This window comes from Myodes glareolus, chromosome 13 (genome assembly GCF_982192425.1).
Source record: "Myodes glareolus chromosome 13, mMyoGla1.1, whole genome shotgun sequence".
NCBI lineage: Eukaryota > Metazoa > Chordata > Mammalia > Rodentia > Cricetidae > Myodes > Myodes glareolus.
In genome coordinates, this window is record NC_142038.1 from 34348130 (window position 1) to 34361360 (window position 13231).

The 13231-nt window shown below is 42.4% G+C and overlaps 1 protein-coding gene across 2 annotated transcripts in view; it reads right to left on the minus strand.

Annotated features, from left to right (window-relative positions):
* Positions 1–13231, minus strand: part of Prdm6 (PR/SET domain 6) — a 103942-nt gene that overhangs the window by 3619 nt on the left and 87092 nt on the right. For both annotated transcript variants that reach the window (XM_087896054.1, XM_048419386.3), the window contains one exon: positions 3916–4092. In XM_087896054.1, coding sequence (XP_087752180.1) covers positions 3916–4092 — 177 coding nt within the window. The remainder of the gene's footprint in view (positions 1–3915; positions 4093–13231) is intronic.

The following is a 13231-nucleotide window of genomic DNA, read 5'->3' on the forward strand; positions in this document are numbered from 1 at the left end:
ACAGAAACCCTACAAGAATCTTTCTGTGCATCTGCCGTGGGCTGGGAAATACTTGAAATGGACCAAACTGCCTAAGACTTCCTACGTGGTAAATGCTTGGCGTGTCTCTTCAGATTTGCTTTGAGTTTTGTCTGTGTCTTGCTTAAATACTGGACAAACTTTGTAATGTTCTGGTTCTTTATTCTGAGCCAAACTCTCTTTGCTGAAGGCAAAAACATCCTGGTGAAAGTTTTTCCTCTGGCTCCTAAAACATGATAGAGGTATCTCCTAGGGCCAGTCCTAGCCTGCTGGTGCAGCTTCCCAGGTCAAATAGATCCCCTACCCCAAACCTGATGAGATCTCATTTAGTACAAGACAAGGGGAAATGAGGCCTCACTGCTGGCCCTCCGATCATCTCTACCAGTGGCCCTTCCTGCAATACAGTGCAATACATTGCTATTAAGTGACATGATCTCTTGTGTCTGTTCCTTGTCCCCCATGACTTCAGTCTCTCATAGCAAACTAAAATCCAAAGCCTTTGGTGCAGTCCATCTTTTTTGGTTGTTTTCTTGTGGGTTGCTTTAGCTTAGAAGTCTCGCGTCTTCAGCCTCCGTTAGCTGCTGACAGGTTTAGGATCTCCCTAGAACTTAGGACAGAGGTTCCTCCAGGAAGCTTTCAGCAAATCAGATGTGAGGCAAAGCCTGCAGGAGCTCTAGCCCCCACAGGACCAATGCTACTCTGGCTGCCTCGGAAGGCCAGGAGTCTCCACATCCTTCAGCCAAGTGCTGAGCAGCAGAGGTAAGGATGCGGGAGAGGCTTTTCCTGACACGACAGGCTCAGTCTCCGCTCACCCTGGAGATTTTGAGAAGACCGCCTGGGTCGAGGGGACAGTTTGGAGATGAGACCACTCGGGTCATCTCCTTGGAAGCTGCATTGGGCGTACAGTTTAGGTTTCTGCATCTTTACAAGATTCTTTCCAGCCCCTGCAACGTTGTTTAAGCCGATGCCCATTAGCTGAAGTAGTAAAATGAACTGTGGTGGTGAAACCATTTTTATTGACTAATCTGCAACAAAAAGTTTTTTTAATGTTTGTTTTATAAGCTTGTAAAAGGATATCTTCATAATATTTACAAATGTCCCTGGGTTGGATATCCATGGGCTGGGTTAGAAGATTCTCAAACTCCCTTGCAATAGGACAATCCTGAAAGACCCTGTATACACTAAAGGATTTAGCTTTCCATTTCCTAGAAGACGTTTCAACCTTGCAGCTTCGATATAAGCATATACTCAGCTCTCCTCAGGGCACATATATTTGATCATCTGAAATGCCTCAAATATGATAACGTATGGCTGCTTTGCTAAAATCAAGAAGCAAACAGACTAAAACAGCCAGGGAGAATGTTATCCAACAACTCCACTGCTTTACGATCTTTTGTTCAGTTGTTTTTTCCAGATGAAAGCAGGCATGAAAAAAAGAACAACACTGTTGGAAAGGAGGGGAAGCACAATCACTTAAGCCCTTCAGATATTAATCCGATGAATTAAAATTAAGTTAAGATGGCAACTCTATTGGAAACATGACAAAAACAGGATGTTAAAGAAAAAAATTGAGTGGAATCAACGAGGTTACACATAAGTAACACCTTAACATTAATAGAAATCTATTTCCCATCCTGACCCTGAAACCACTTCAATTAATTACTAAAATCTATTTACACTGCAACAAGATAAAAATCAATCTGATTGCTGGCACTGAATTCATTTGGCTACCCTCTCTACTATAAGGGACCAATGGGATCCTCAATCCTCCCAAACTCTCAAAGAGACATAGTTACCCTCTACCTCCAGAACAATGGCAAAGACAGAATCTGTGAGCCCCTGGGAATCAGGCCTGAGGGTGATGACAACATCCTTCAGGCAGGTCACAAACACCCAAGAGATAGGGAATTTTTCAGATAAGGACAAGCCAACTGGCCCCTCAGAAAGGTGCCCACTTCCGACTATTGCAGTCTCTGGGGATAGAGCTTGGTTAGTATATTGTTTTTGTTTGTTTGTTTGTCTTGTTTTGTTTCAAGACAGGGTTTCTCTGTAGCTTTGGAGCCTGTCCTGGAACTAGCTCTCATAGACCAGGCTGGCCTTGAACTCACAGAGATCTGCCTGCCTCTACCTCCTAAGTGCTGGGATTAAAGGCATATACCATCACTGCCCAGCTGGTTAGTATATCATAAGCTTGATTTTAGGTACCATTTTGTCCCACTTAGCCCAAAGACTTTCTGTGGTAAACAAGTATACAGACAAAAATCATCCCTGTTTTATTAAACCATTAAGGAACATAGTTAACAATGATGGAGTGGCTGGAAAGATTGCTCAGCAGGTAAAGGTGCTTGCCACCAAGCCTGATAACTTAAGTTTGAACCTCAGGACCCACAGGATAGAAAACCAGTTCTTACAAGTTGTCTTCTGATCTCTACACATATGCCATGACACATATATGCTCACATATATGCACCCACGCACAAACAGACACACACCAATAATTAATTGATAATTTTTAAATGATGGTAGGTAGAGGTAAAAGACAACAGCCTTTTATGAGTCCCTCTGTAGGTTGACAGGCCAGTGAGGCGGGCAGGACCCAGACCAACAGGACACTGTTACCATGAACTGTACTCGGCCTTAGGATAAGCACGGACTGGGAACCTACTTGGCTGAGCCTAAGCAAGAGGTTTAGTCTCCTACTGACAGTATCACTTCCTAATCCTGCTTGAGTTTGTCCTATAAAAGGTGAATAAGGTTGGGTGTCTGTGTTTTTTTTTCAAATTTTCTTTCCCAAGTAGGGAAAGCAAGCACAGGAAATGGGTAGAAATGTGGAAAGAGCTCATGAGGTCAACTGCTCTGAGCCCACCGGTCTGATGTGTGCAGCTTCCAAGACTCTCGCTGCCGTCTGAACTACTGGAAGCAGCCTTTTCTCCCTTATACGTCCAGCAAACTCCTGCTCATCCTTCGTAGACTTGTTCAACATTGTCACACATCTGATGATTCCATTTCTCTGATACACCTCAACATTGTACAAACATGTCTTGTTATGCTTTTCATCCTTTGTTATAATATTGATTGGTTGGTTGGACTTCCCCTTGGAGTGTGAGGTTTTCAAAGTCAAGATGGAAGGGACCGAGTCCCATTCACCTCTGTATCTCTTGTGCCTAGCAGGATGACCAATGTAAAAGTAGGCATTTCTTATTACTGAATGAACACATATGGATGGATGGATTAATGGATGGGTGGATTAATGGGTGGGTGAATGGATGGATGGATGGATGGATAGATGGATGGGTCATTTTGTATAGTTCAAATATCTGCTGCTTTGTTGGATGGACTATATGTTGAAACACAATCTTGCTAAAATGCCCTTACTCACAGTCTCTGTATACTGAAATATATACCCTTTGTTTTAATTCTCATCAACTTGATGAAATGAGAAGAAAGAGTCATTAGAATCCTAGAGAGTTCACGTTATTCAAGAGGATTATTCAAGTATCCTATACTATGGCCACCTTTCTCCTGGTTATGGGAGCTTGCTGATAGCAAGATCTTGGCATAGATACTAATAGAATTCAGATGGATGAAACCACAGGGTTTGGAAAGACTACTCAGGGTAGTTACTCATATCTTACTTTACTGATGAGAAACTAGGCCCGAAAATATCATCTCATGTCTGAGCTTGCAAACCTTGAGCCATGATCAGTGTGTAGCTTTCCTGACTTCCATTTTCCAAACATCAGCCATGCAACCCAAGAGAGCCTCCTACAGCACAGACACTGACCTTGAAAGTAGCCTTCTCCACCAGCTAGACTGAGCTGGGCAAGGTGTGCCCATGTATCTGGCAGCTCCCAAGAAAGATAAGGAAAAGAGGGTGGACAGCTGGCCACTACTTACTTGAAGGGCTTTTCTCCAGTGTGTGTCCGGATGTGGTTGTTGAGCGTGGTGGCCCCAGCAAACGCACGACCACAGTAGCCACACTTGAAAGGCCGGTCACTGGAGTGAGTGACCACGTGGTTCCTCAGTTCTGATGGCTGGGAAAAGGACTGGGAGCAGTGGCCACACTGGTAGGGTCTGAAACAAATAGAGAGTGACTGGCCATGGTGTCCTATGTCAATCCCCATGGTGAGAAAAGGGGCTGTTACTTTAGACTCAACACGTTTGAAAGACGGAGTTTACAGCGCTGGCCTCTGAGATCTACAACTTGCTGTCCCAGGAACAAGACTCTCAGAGCTGATGAGACACGTCAACTCATAAATGAGCATTCCCTTCCTGTATGAATCATACTGTTTCAAAAACAGCTATTTGCTTATCTCAATCTCCCTAACAGCAAAATACCAGCATATTTCTGTGAGCTTTGCAGACATGAGCATGGGATTAATTAAGCCAAACAGTACAAAAGAAAATACATAATTGTCTTTTATGGTTCCACAGTATCCTTTACTTTCTAAAAGCGCTTTAAAGTCAATTATCTGGTTTAATCTTTACAGTAATCCTCTGAGTGGGACAGGGAAAGCAGTTGCTATTACCACGGACTTGGCACAGACAACTGAGGACAAACTGTCCTTCAAGGATATAAGACATTGATGCCAAGGTCGTGACAGGGTGTTTGAACCTTATTCCAAGTGTCAGGGAAAGACGGGCAAGTGGCCAAGTTGCATGCACACTTTCATAAATACTAAACTGGCCAGGGGTCTACCCAAGATGAAGACAGACCTGCCAGATGCATCTCTTTGAAAAAGAAATCCCGACTTCTCACCTATCCCATTTATACAGAGTCCTGTTCTTTTTTATTTTTTTAATGTGTATGTCGAGTGTCTGATGTACGTAACCACATGTGCATCTGGTACTCATGGAGTCCAGAAGAGGGTGGATCTCCTAGAACTGGAATTACAGATGGTTGTGAGCTGCCATGTGGGTTCTGAGACCCAAATCCAGGTCCTCTCCAAGAACAGCAAGTGCTCTTAACCACTGAGCCATCTCTCCAGACCCAGGAGTCTTGTACTTGAATCTTATCTCCTCTGCTGATGTTAGTTGCAAGGAATGATTTATGGCAACAAGAAATGACAGATGCCTCTGTGCCTGCAAGGAGGGGACAGTGGTGCACAGGCCAGCAGGAGGAAGCTGAGAGGAACACCTGATAACTAGCAAGATTATCAGAGCACACACAGCTCATGAGAAGTAAATCAATTTTGGGCTTTCATAAAATAGATTAAAATTCGTCAGAAGTTCTTCTGCATACTTAAGCGGAATCCAGTGAGTGATAGGAAACCCGAGGAGTTGTCCCTATTCAAAGTTACCCAGATCATCTCTGGACAGGGCTCTAATTTGCTTATCAAAATCCTTTTTCAGGAAATTAACCATCTGCCTTGAAGAATCCTCTCTGCACTCACTAAGTAAGGCCTGGTTTGGAGCACAGACGTTGTTGGCTGCATTTAGGAAGCCAATGGCAAAGGCAGACTTAATTGCTCTGCCATTAACAAATACAGAAGCTTCAATGACCAAACACCAAACTGAAGGGCTGGGAGACAATGGTGACCGAGCATGTACAACAATTCAATTAAGTGTAAAATAAAGTGTACCCTCTCATTTGTCAACTGAAGTGCTTAATTGCGGCTACTTGCCTCGCTGAACACAAATACTATTATTTTACCAGGCTTCAGCACACTGAGCACTGATTGTAGAATTTTTTAGCTTGATTAATAGTCCAGCATTGGTCAATAACTCAATACTATACAATTTTAATTACTTACATTTAGAAATCTATCTAACTGCTCTCAAACAGGTTTCAAAGAAATACATAAGAGCCCTTGGAAAGGAGTTTATCAAGCCTGACAAATTACACATGCATTTTATTATAATTATAAAATAATGCTTTGAAGGCCATTAAAATTGCCTACAGAGGAAAATATCCTCCTAGCAAATCTATTCTTGGCAGTAAATGTTGACCTTAAAAAGAGTTCTCAAAAAATAGTTCTCTGGGGATGAAATTTTTTATATGCTATTGAGGATCATAAACAAAATAATATATTAATATGTGCTATATTCACTGAAAATTGATTTTTCTAATAGTGAAGGGACCATTAACATTTATTAGCCTCTGGTTATCTATTTTTAATAGCTATCACTATAAACAATAAGTCACTAAATAAAACCAATTAATCTTTTCCTTTTTTTTCTAACCCTTCTGTCAAAAGTTGGGGTGATTTATTTCCTGCAGTCAGAAGTCAACCCATCCTTTTTATGCTGATAGTCACTGTGGCAACGATTCACAGAACGGATGTGAAAGGTTGATGTTGAATTCTTTCATCAAGGGAAGAGGGTTAAAACTTTAGAGCATCATTTCTGCCCAGGACCAGCCAGAGAGTACTTGATCCAGTGGTCTCTGTGAACTGTCTTTAAAAGTTATCATTTAAGACGCGCGTGCGTGTGTATGTGTGTGTGTGTGTGTGTGTGTGTGTGCACGCGCGTGCACATGCATGTGTGTGCAGTGCACGTGTGCATGTGTGAATGTGCATGTGTGTGCGTGTGTATGTAAATGAGTATGGACCATTGTTATGTACCTGTGGTTGCCATCAAATCACCTGAAGTTGGAGTTACACTCAGCTGTGAGCTATCCAATATGGGTGCTGGGAACCAAACTTGGGGTCCTCTGGAAGAGCAAGTGCTCTCACCCACTGAGCCATATCCTCCAGCCACTAGGACTCAGTTTAAAAGACTACATGGAACACAGAACACAGCTTGACCAAACAGAAGCGCCTGGAATAAGAAAGGGGAGTTCGACTTCAATCTCCAGTTCTAGCAGCTATGGGATGTTGACGAGTCGCTCAGCTGCACTGACCTCTTTCTTCACGTTCTCTGGGAAAGGGGATAAATTCACCTGGGTGCACTTCCATGCACCATGTTTTCCTCCTAGGGAAAATAACCAGTGTCCCCCAAAGATGCTTGTGAATCATAGTATCACCAATGGCAACTAGCTCCCTGCACTTGGAAGAGTCCTGCGCTTCTCCCTCTCTCTGGGTGTATATACTCTAAAACATGGACGATCTTAATGCTTTGGTAAAAACTTGAGAATTTTGAATAACAAGAAAATCTCATATTAAAATGTAGGTACAAAACTTTCTTTAATAAATTTCACGAAGCAAATTAATACCCTTTTATTTTTAGGTACCGTACAGTGATATCAGAGCATTTACTGACATTCATCTTGGCAGACCCTAGTTCTATTAATGTGAGGATTTGGATCTTAAGTGAATTCTTGTGATTGTAACAGTTTCTAACAGCCTAGAAATGTACAGAAAATGTAAGAGTCATAAATATAAAAGTTATGTCTGGGATACAGCAAGACCTTGTCTCAAATAAAAAACCAATAATCAATCCCAAAGGAGCTGGGAGTGGTGGCACACACCTTCACTTGAGAGACAGAAGCAAACAGACCTCTGTGAGGTCCAGCGCAATCTGTTCTACGCGGTGAGCTCCAAGACAGCCAAAGAAAAGAAGAAGCCCACAGAAGGTCTGTGGTTAGTAGATGATGCTCTTTTCAGTTTTATGTTCTTCTATTTTCAGAGTTTCCTTTAAAAAAAATGAGTAAAAGAGGCCAGACTGGGCATTCAGGCCTGTAAATACTGCCACTTGTCAGACAGGAGGAGTGGAAGTTCAAGACCAGACTGACTGGTCGACTAACTGTCTTAAAAAAAGAAAAACCAGTAAAATGGCTGAGAATATCAGTGAGTTCAACTCCTCGTGGAGGAGGAAAAAAATGATTAAAAAATAATTTTTAAAATTGATCGGAGTTAAGATTTAAATACAGATATATAGGAATACATTAAAAACAGAAACAGATACTTTCTAGGGCAAGTATCTCAGAAAGGATTACAATTCCTTATGGAACTGGACACAGGAGTTCAGAATATGGGTGTATATTTCTAAAGCCTTATTTCAAGTTACACCAGAGGAACTTCAGAACACAGAGTGAGCTGCCATTATCAACATTTTCCCTAAGTTTTTGGAAGGAGGTTGTGTATGTGGCTGTGCACGTGACAGCCTAGGGTCAGCCACAGGTGGTCTTCTCGTCTTTGAGGCAGCCTGCCACTGGTACCCAGACTCACTAAGAAGGCAAGGCTTCCGTCTTTGCCTCCCTAGCACTGAGATAGTAGTGTGTGCCACCCTGCCCAGCTTTTTATGTGGGTGCTGATGAGAGAACTCGGGGCCTCATGCTGGCATGGCAAACCCTTAGCCACCCAAATCCCAGCATCTCCATTCGTTTCCCAAAGTCTGGCGAAGTTAAAGTGATCAGACTCTTGGATAGAATCTATCTTAACTCGGAAATCACAGATCCGTTTGATGTAGCGTAGCAGGAAAGCACATGTGGACAGACAACTGGGTGTTTATGGACAGACATCCGTGGGTGTTGATCTCCACTGGGTCCAGGATCTTACATCATTGCATTTGGGAAGCATATTTCAAAAGCCCTTGGTTCTCCCATTTCATCATGCACGTACAGCCTCCCACCATTTTCAAAGCAAACCCAGAGGAAGGACACCTCACAGTGCACAGCTCTGTGTGACTGGGTGCTGGGGTGGGACCTAAGCAGGGAGATCAAGAGTGGAGATTGCCCTGAATCAGGTCCTGCAGCTACAAGGAGCAGTTGAGCAGTGAATACTGACTAGTGCAACTGAGAAACTTTCAATTACTGACTAGTGCAAGTGTTATTTTTGCTTAATTTCCATTAAGAGAGACTAAAACGGCTTTGCATGGCCAGTTCCCACACAGGAAAACTCAAGCTTTGTGGAGAAACTAGAAAGCGCTACATACACATTTACAAAATAATTGGGAAGGACAACGTGCGGGTGGATTTACTTAGCATAAATCAACACTGGTAGACTTTTACGCAGAAAGAAAGCAGTGAGACCATTCGGTTCATCTCCTGACATTCTCCGTCACTGGTAGCTCCTCTGCCAAAGATTACACCAGTAAAATGTGCAATTCATTTGCTTTGAGTCTGTAATTGGTTTGGTGTACATAGGAAAAGAATGAAACGTTTAACAAAATTAAGTGTGGCTTGGTTTAAAAAATTATTAATCCTCCTTTGATTTCTTTTTTACAGCCTGAAGATCCTCTAGCATAAAAGTTGCTCACTTGGGGCTACATTCTCTCCTTGCTCCATGAGAGACAGCCTCAGCTCAAATCTCACAAGGCTTTCAAGGGGCCCTGCTTAAGTCACGGCCGGCCATGTGGAGGCGGAGGCTGCCTCTGAGCAAGGAGAGTCAGGGAAGCGGTGAGTCCATAGACCACTGGAAAGAAGAAAGGTGGCCTTTGCACACATAGCAAGGGGCAGACACTATGATCGTGTCGCTCGCCAAGCTTTTCCCACAAAACAGAGCCTTTGAAACTCCTTTACCCGCCTAACACCATCCTTTTCGATGGTAATCAATGGTACTTAAACACAATTGTGAACAGCTGATGGCGTGCCCACGCGGCTAAAGGCAGACTTCCTCCCATGTGGCACAAACGAGAGAGAGAGAGAGAGAGAGAGAGAGAGAGAGAGAGAGAGAGAGAGAGAGAGAAAGGTGTGGAGAAAAGAGAGCCAGAAGAAAAGAAAAAGTGGTACAAAATAAAAGTGTATATTATGAATACACTTTCTGTGAAGACCAGAACATGCAGAAAATAATCGACTGTGATCAACGGCTTTGCTCACCCATTCCTAGAGTCCCCTCCCTCCCAACCCTATTGAGAGTTTCTGCAGCAGAAAAAGAGGAAAGAAAGGGGAAGTTGCTCCTGGACCCAGCAACAGTAAGCCAAGTTGCCCTGGCTTGGGGAATTAGCTTACATAGAAACTCGAATGCTTACAAACTGTGTACATAGAGTCTTGGTTGGTCAACCTTCCAACAGCTGCTTACCTATGGCTCACCCAGGAGTGCGAGCAGGAGTTGGTAGCCTGAGAAAAGGAAGAAGATGGAGGATCTGTTGGCTTAATATCCACAGAATGAAGTTGAGAGAAGGAGCAATCCATGACTCTTAGACCTTCATAGATCTTTTTTATCTTTTGTTCTGACTCCTACTTTTGCCAGACCCAGCTGATTTTTCTCCTCCATTCATTATGTGTAAGTCAGAGACGAGAAACAACACCGGCACCACTGGGTCGCCACAGACCTTGCCTCTGCACGTTTGCAGGGCACCCACAGGAAAAGGGTCACAGATACAGAGCACACCTTCTCTTGATGAAGATCCAAATGTCCGACCTTTCGTTGCCAAAGAGTCAAAGCATTTGGACCACAGTGGCAGGGGCCTGTCCCAGATTTGTACCTGTTCACCTTCAGACTTTGTCTTCTGACCTCTCTTTCTAGTAAGATTTTCCTGATAGTTTTCAAGGAGAAGGAAAGAGGTCTCTGTTAATGTGTTTTATTGTTCAGTTGGCCTTCTCTACACGTGGGTCTCTAATTAACAGATTCAAACAATTAGAGAGAAAAAAAACTACTCCAAAAAAAAAGTAACATGCCTGCACGGAATACGTGTAGACTTTTCTTGGCAGCAGTCCTAAGCAACACAGAGTAAAAATTATTTACGTGGTCTTTACAACAGGGTGGGATATTGCTACGAGTGATTTAAAGATAATTTAAAGTATATAGGAGCATCTGCATGGTCATTTGCAAATCCCACATCCTTTAATATAAGGAACTTGAGCATTTTTATGCTGGGAGGGGTTCTACACAGGTGTGAGGGACATCTAGCTACAGATGAGTGAGCACAAACCACCAAACACAAGGCTCAGCTGTGAAGCTAGTCACCAAAGAATGTACGTAGTGGTGTGTCTCCACACAGAGAAAGGTAAGTTTCCAAACTTGGCAACCATCCTGAACAAATGTGATGTTCATATCACATTTGTGGAGTTCTGGACATTGCTCTGATTTAGCTTTTCCTTGTGTGGTTAGGAATGTTGGAGGGTATCTCCCTGTCTCCAAAGTCTTATAGGATAAAAATAAATTCTTCATCTAGAATAAAATTAATAGATAAAAAGACTAGGCATCTCCCTCTTTTTCATCTTCAAAAATTGTCTCAGATTGATGACATAATTCAACCCCCTTCCCCTGCATTGTTACTAAGAAACATTGTACTGTATTACACTGCCTTCAAAGAGTCTGGTTTTTCTCAAGTCATGATATTCTTAACTTTAACTTATTAATGACTGATGGCAACTCCCTCTCATGTGTTCACAAACAAAGCGCAGGGAAGAATCAAGAACCCACAGGGTTTCTTTCATACCACCTGGGGATTTACTAGTCACATTAAATTTGCTTACAATCACCGCTGACTTTCACAATCTCCCCTGGAGGTATTTTGTTCACTAAGCTAATTGTTTAGATAGTTTTTATAGATGTATTAAATTACAATGCTAGTATTTTACAGGACAAACTTTAGAGAGACTTAACTCATGCACATGATTTTCTGGGTATAACTCAGCTCACACAAAACAGACTGTTGTCATGAAGTATCTGTTTACCACAAAACATCTACATCGCCTCTGGGACATGGCATGTGAAATCCTATCACATCCAAAAAGACAGAAACTTTGTCCTGTTTTTTCTTTTTTGTTTTTTTTAAAGGAATGCCCAGTGAGTGTCGCCCCTATACTCTTGACATCCTTGTAAGCAAGCAAGTTAAGGGCAGGGTTCTTTTTTAAAAAACTTATTTAAATTTATTTTATGTGCATTGGTGTGATGCTGTCAGATCCCCTGGCACTGGAGTTACAGACAGTTGTGAGCTGCCATGTGGGTGCTAAGAATTGAACCCAGGTCCTTTGGAAGAAGAGCTAGTGCTCTTAACCGCTGAGCCATCTCTTCAGGCCCCCTATTTTCAAACTTACTGCGCACGATCCCTTTACTACAGTATCACAACAGTCTTTGCAAATAACACACCCTTACACCTGAACTCACTTTTTATGAGATTTTAAATGCATCTTTGGTCTTAAAACGATGTGTAAGCTAAGAAGGACACATATTGGGCTATATGGATGCCTGCGGACTTTTAAGAAAAGCCTTTCTGCATGGGAGAGAAAAAAAACGCACTCCAACTTTTACATTTTACCTCCACGCACAAATATGGTGCCCGGCACCTAGACTCAGATGCCTTTGCACTAAAGTAAATGTTTCCATCTTGATTAGTTACAGTAACGCTTGAGGGTAAGCAACCGGTTTCTAGAACGACACAAATAGAAATGTGAACAGATGTAAAGGTATACAAAGGCCCCGAATCTAAGTTTAGAATATATCCACCCCTTCTGCCACCCTCTCACCCCCTTGTCCTTTACTCGGATCTCACAGGCACACCACTGTATGCTGCAGAGCTCAGAGGGAGGAGCTGACTGTATGTGTTAAGAGGCAGCGAGTCAGGTGCCCTGCTTTGTTAAGGTTAATGAGTAGCAAAATTAAGTAAACAATTTAGGCACCCTGCTTCCAGATGCCCAATCCTAGCACTCAAGAGTTATTTCTCACTTTTATATTCCAGGTGAATTTTTTTTTTCTAGGTTGTTCTTGGATATTTTGGTTTTAATCAAGTTCTCGCAGGACGTGAAGGAGAGATAAAACAGAGACAGCCTTCCCATTGAATTAATTTGATCTTTGTCTTTTGCGCTCCCAGCGATCAAGACTGTCAAATAAACCAGTTTTGATTCATAAATAATAGTTCCATTATATCTACTGGGCCACTCGTCAGAGTACCTGAAATTTTAATTCACTTGTTCAGCTAAATTTCATCCTCAGTTCATGGCCATAAAATTCCGTATTGACAAACTTTCAAACCAACTTTGACTCTGACGTATCTAGTCAACATTTTTCTTCTGTGTGGATATTAGTTTATTGAATAAGTGGCATCTGTTTTCCTCCACATCACTAGCCGAGTGGGTATTTCCTTTTGACAGGTTTGCAGGATTTATGGGTTTGCATGCTCCGAAGAAAAATAGTACTAAGCAAAAAATTCCAATTCATTACCTCTTAGTACTTAATTAAGTTCATACTCACGGCACACTGGAGGTGAACTCTGAAATGCCTGCGACAGTCGGCCGGCAGCCAGCTATATTATCTTTGGAAGACAGAGGGGATTCTGATTATCCTGACCTCATTTTCCACCCCTGATATTCATAAACGCTCCTTCTCTCTTGCTCCCTTTTAAACTTGGACGTTACTGCTTGGGTAGTGAGCCTGGAAGCCTCTCAGCA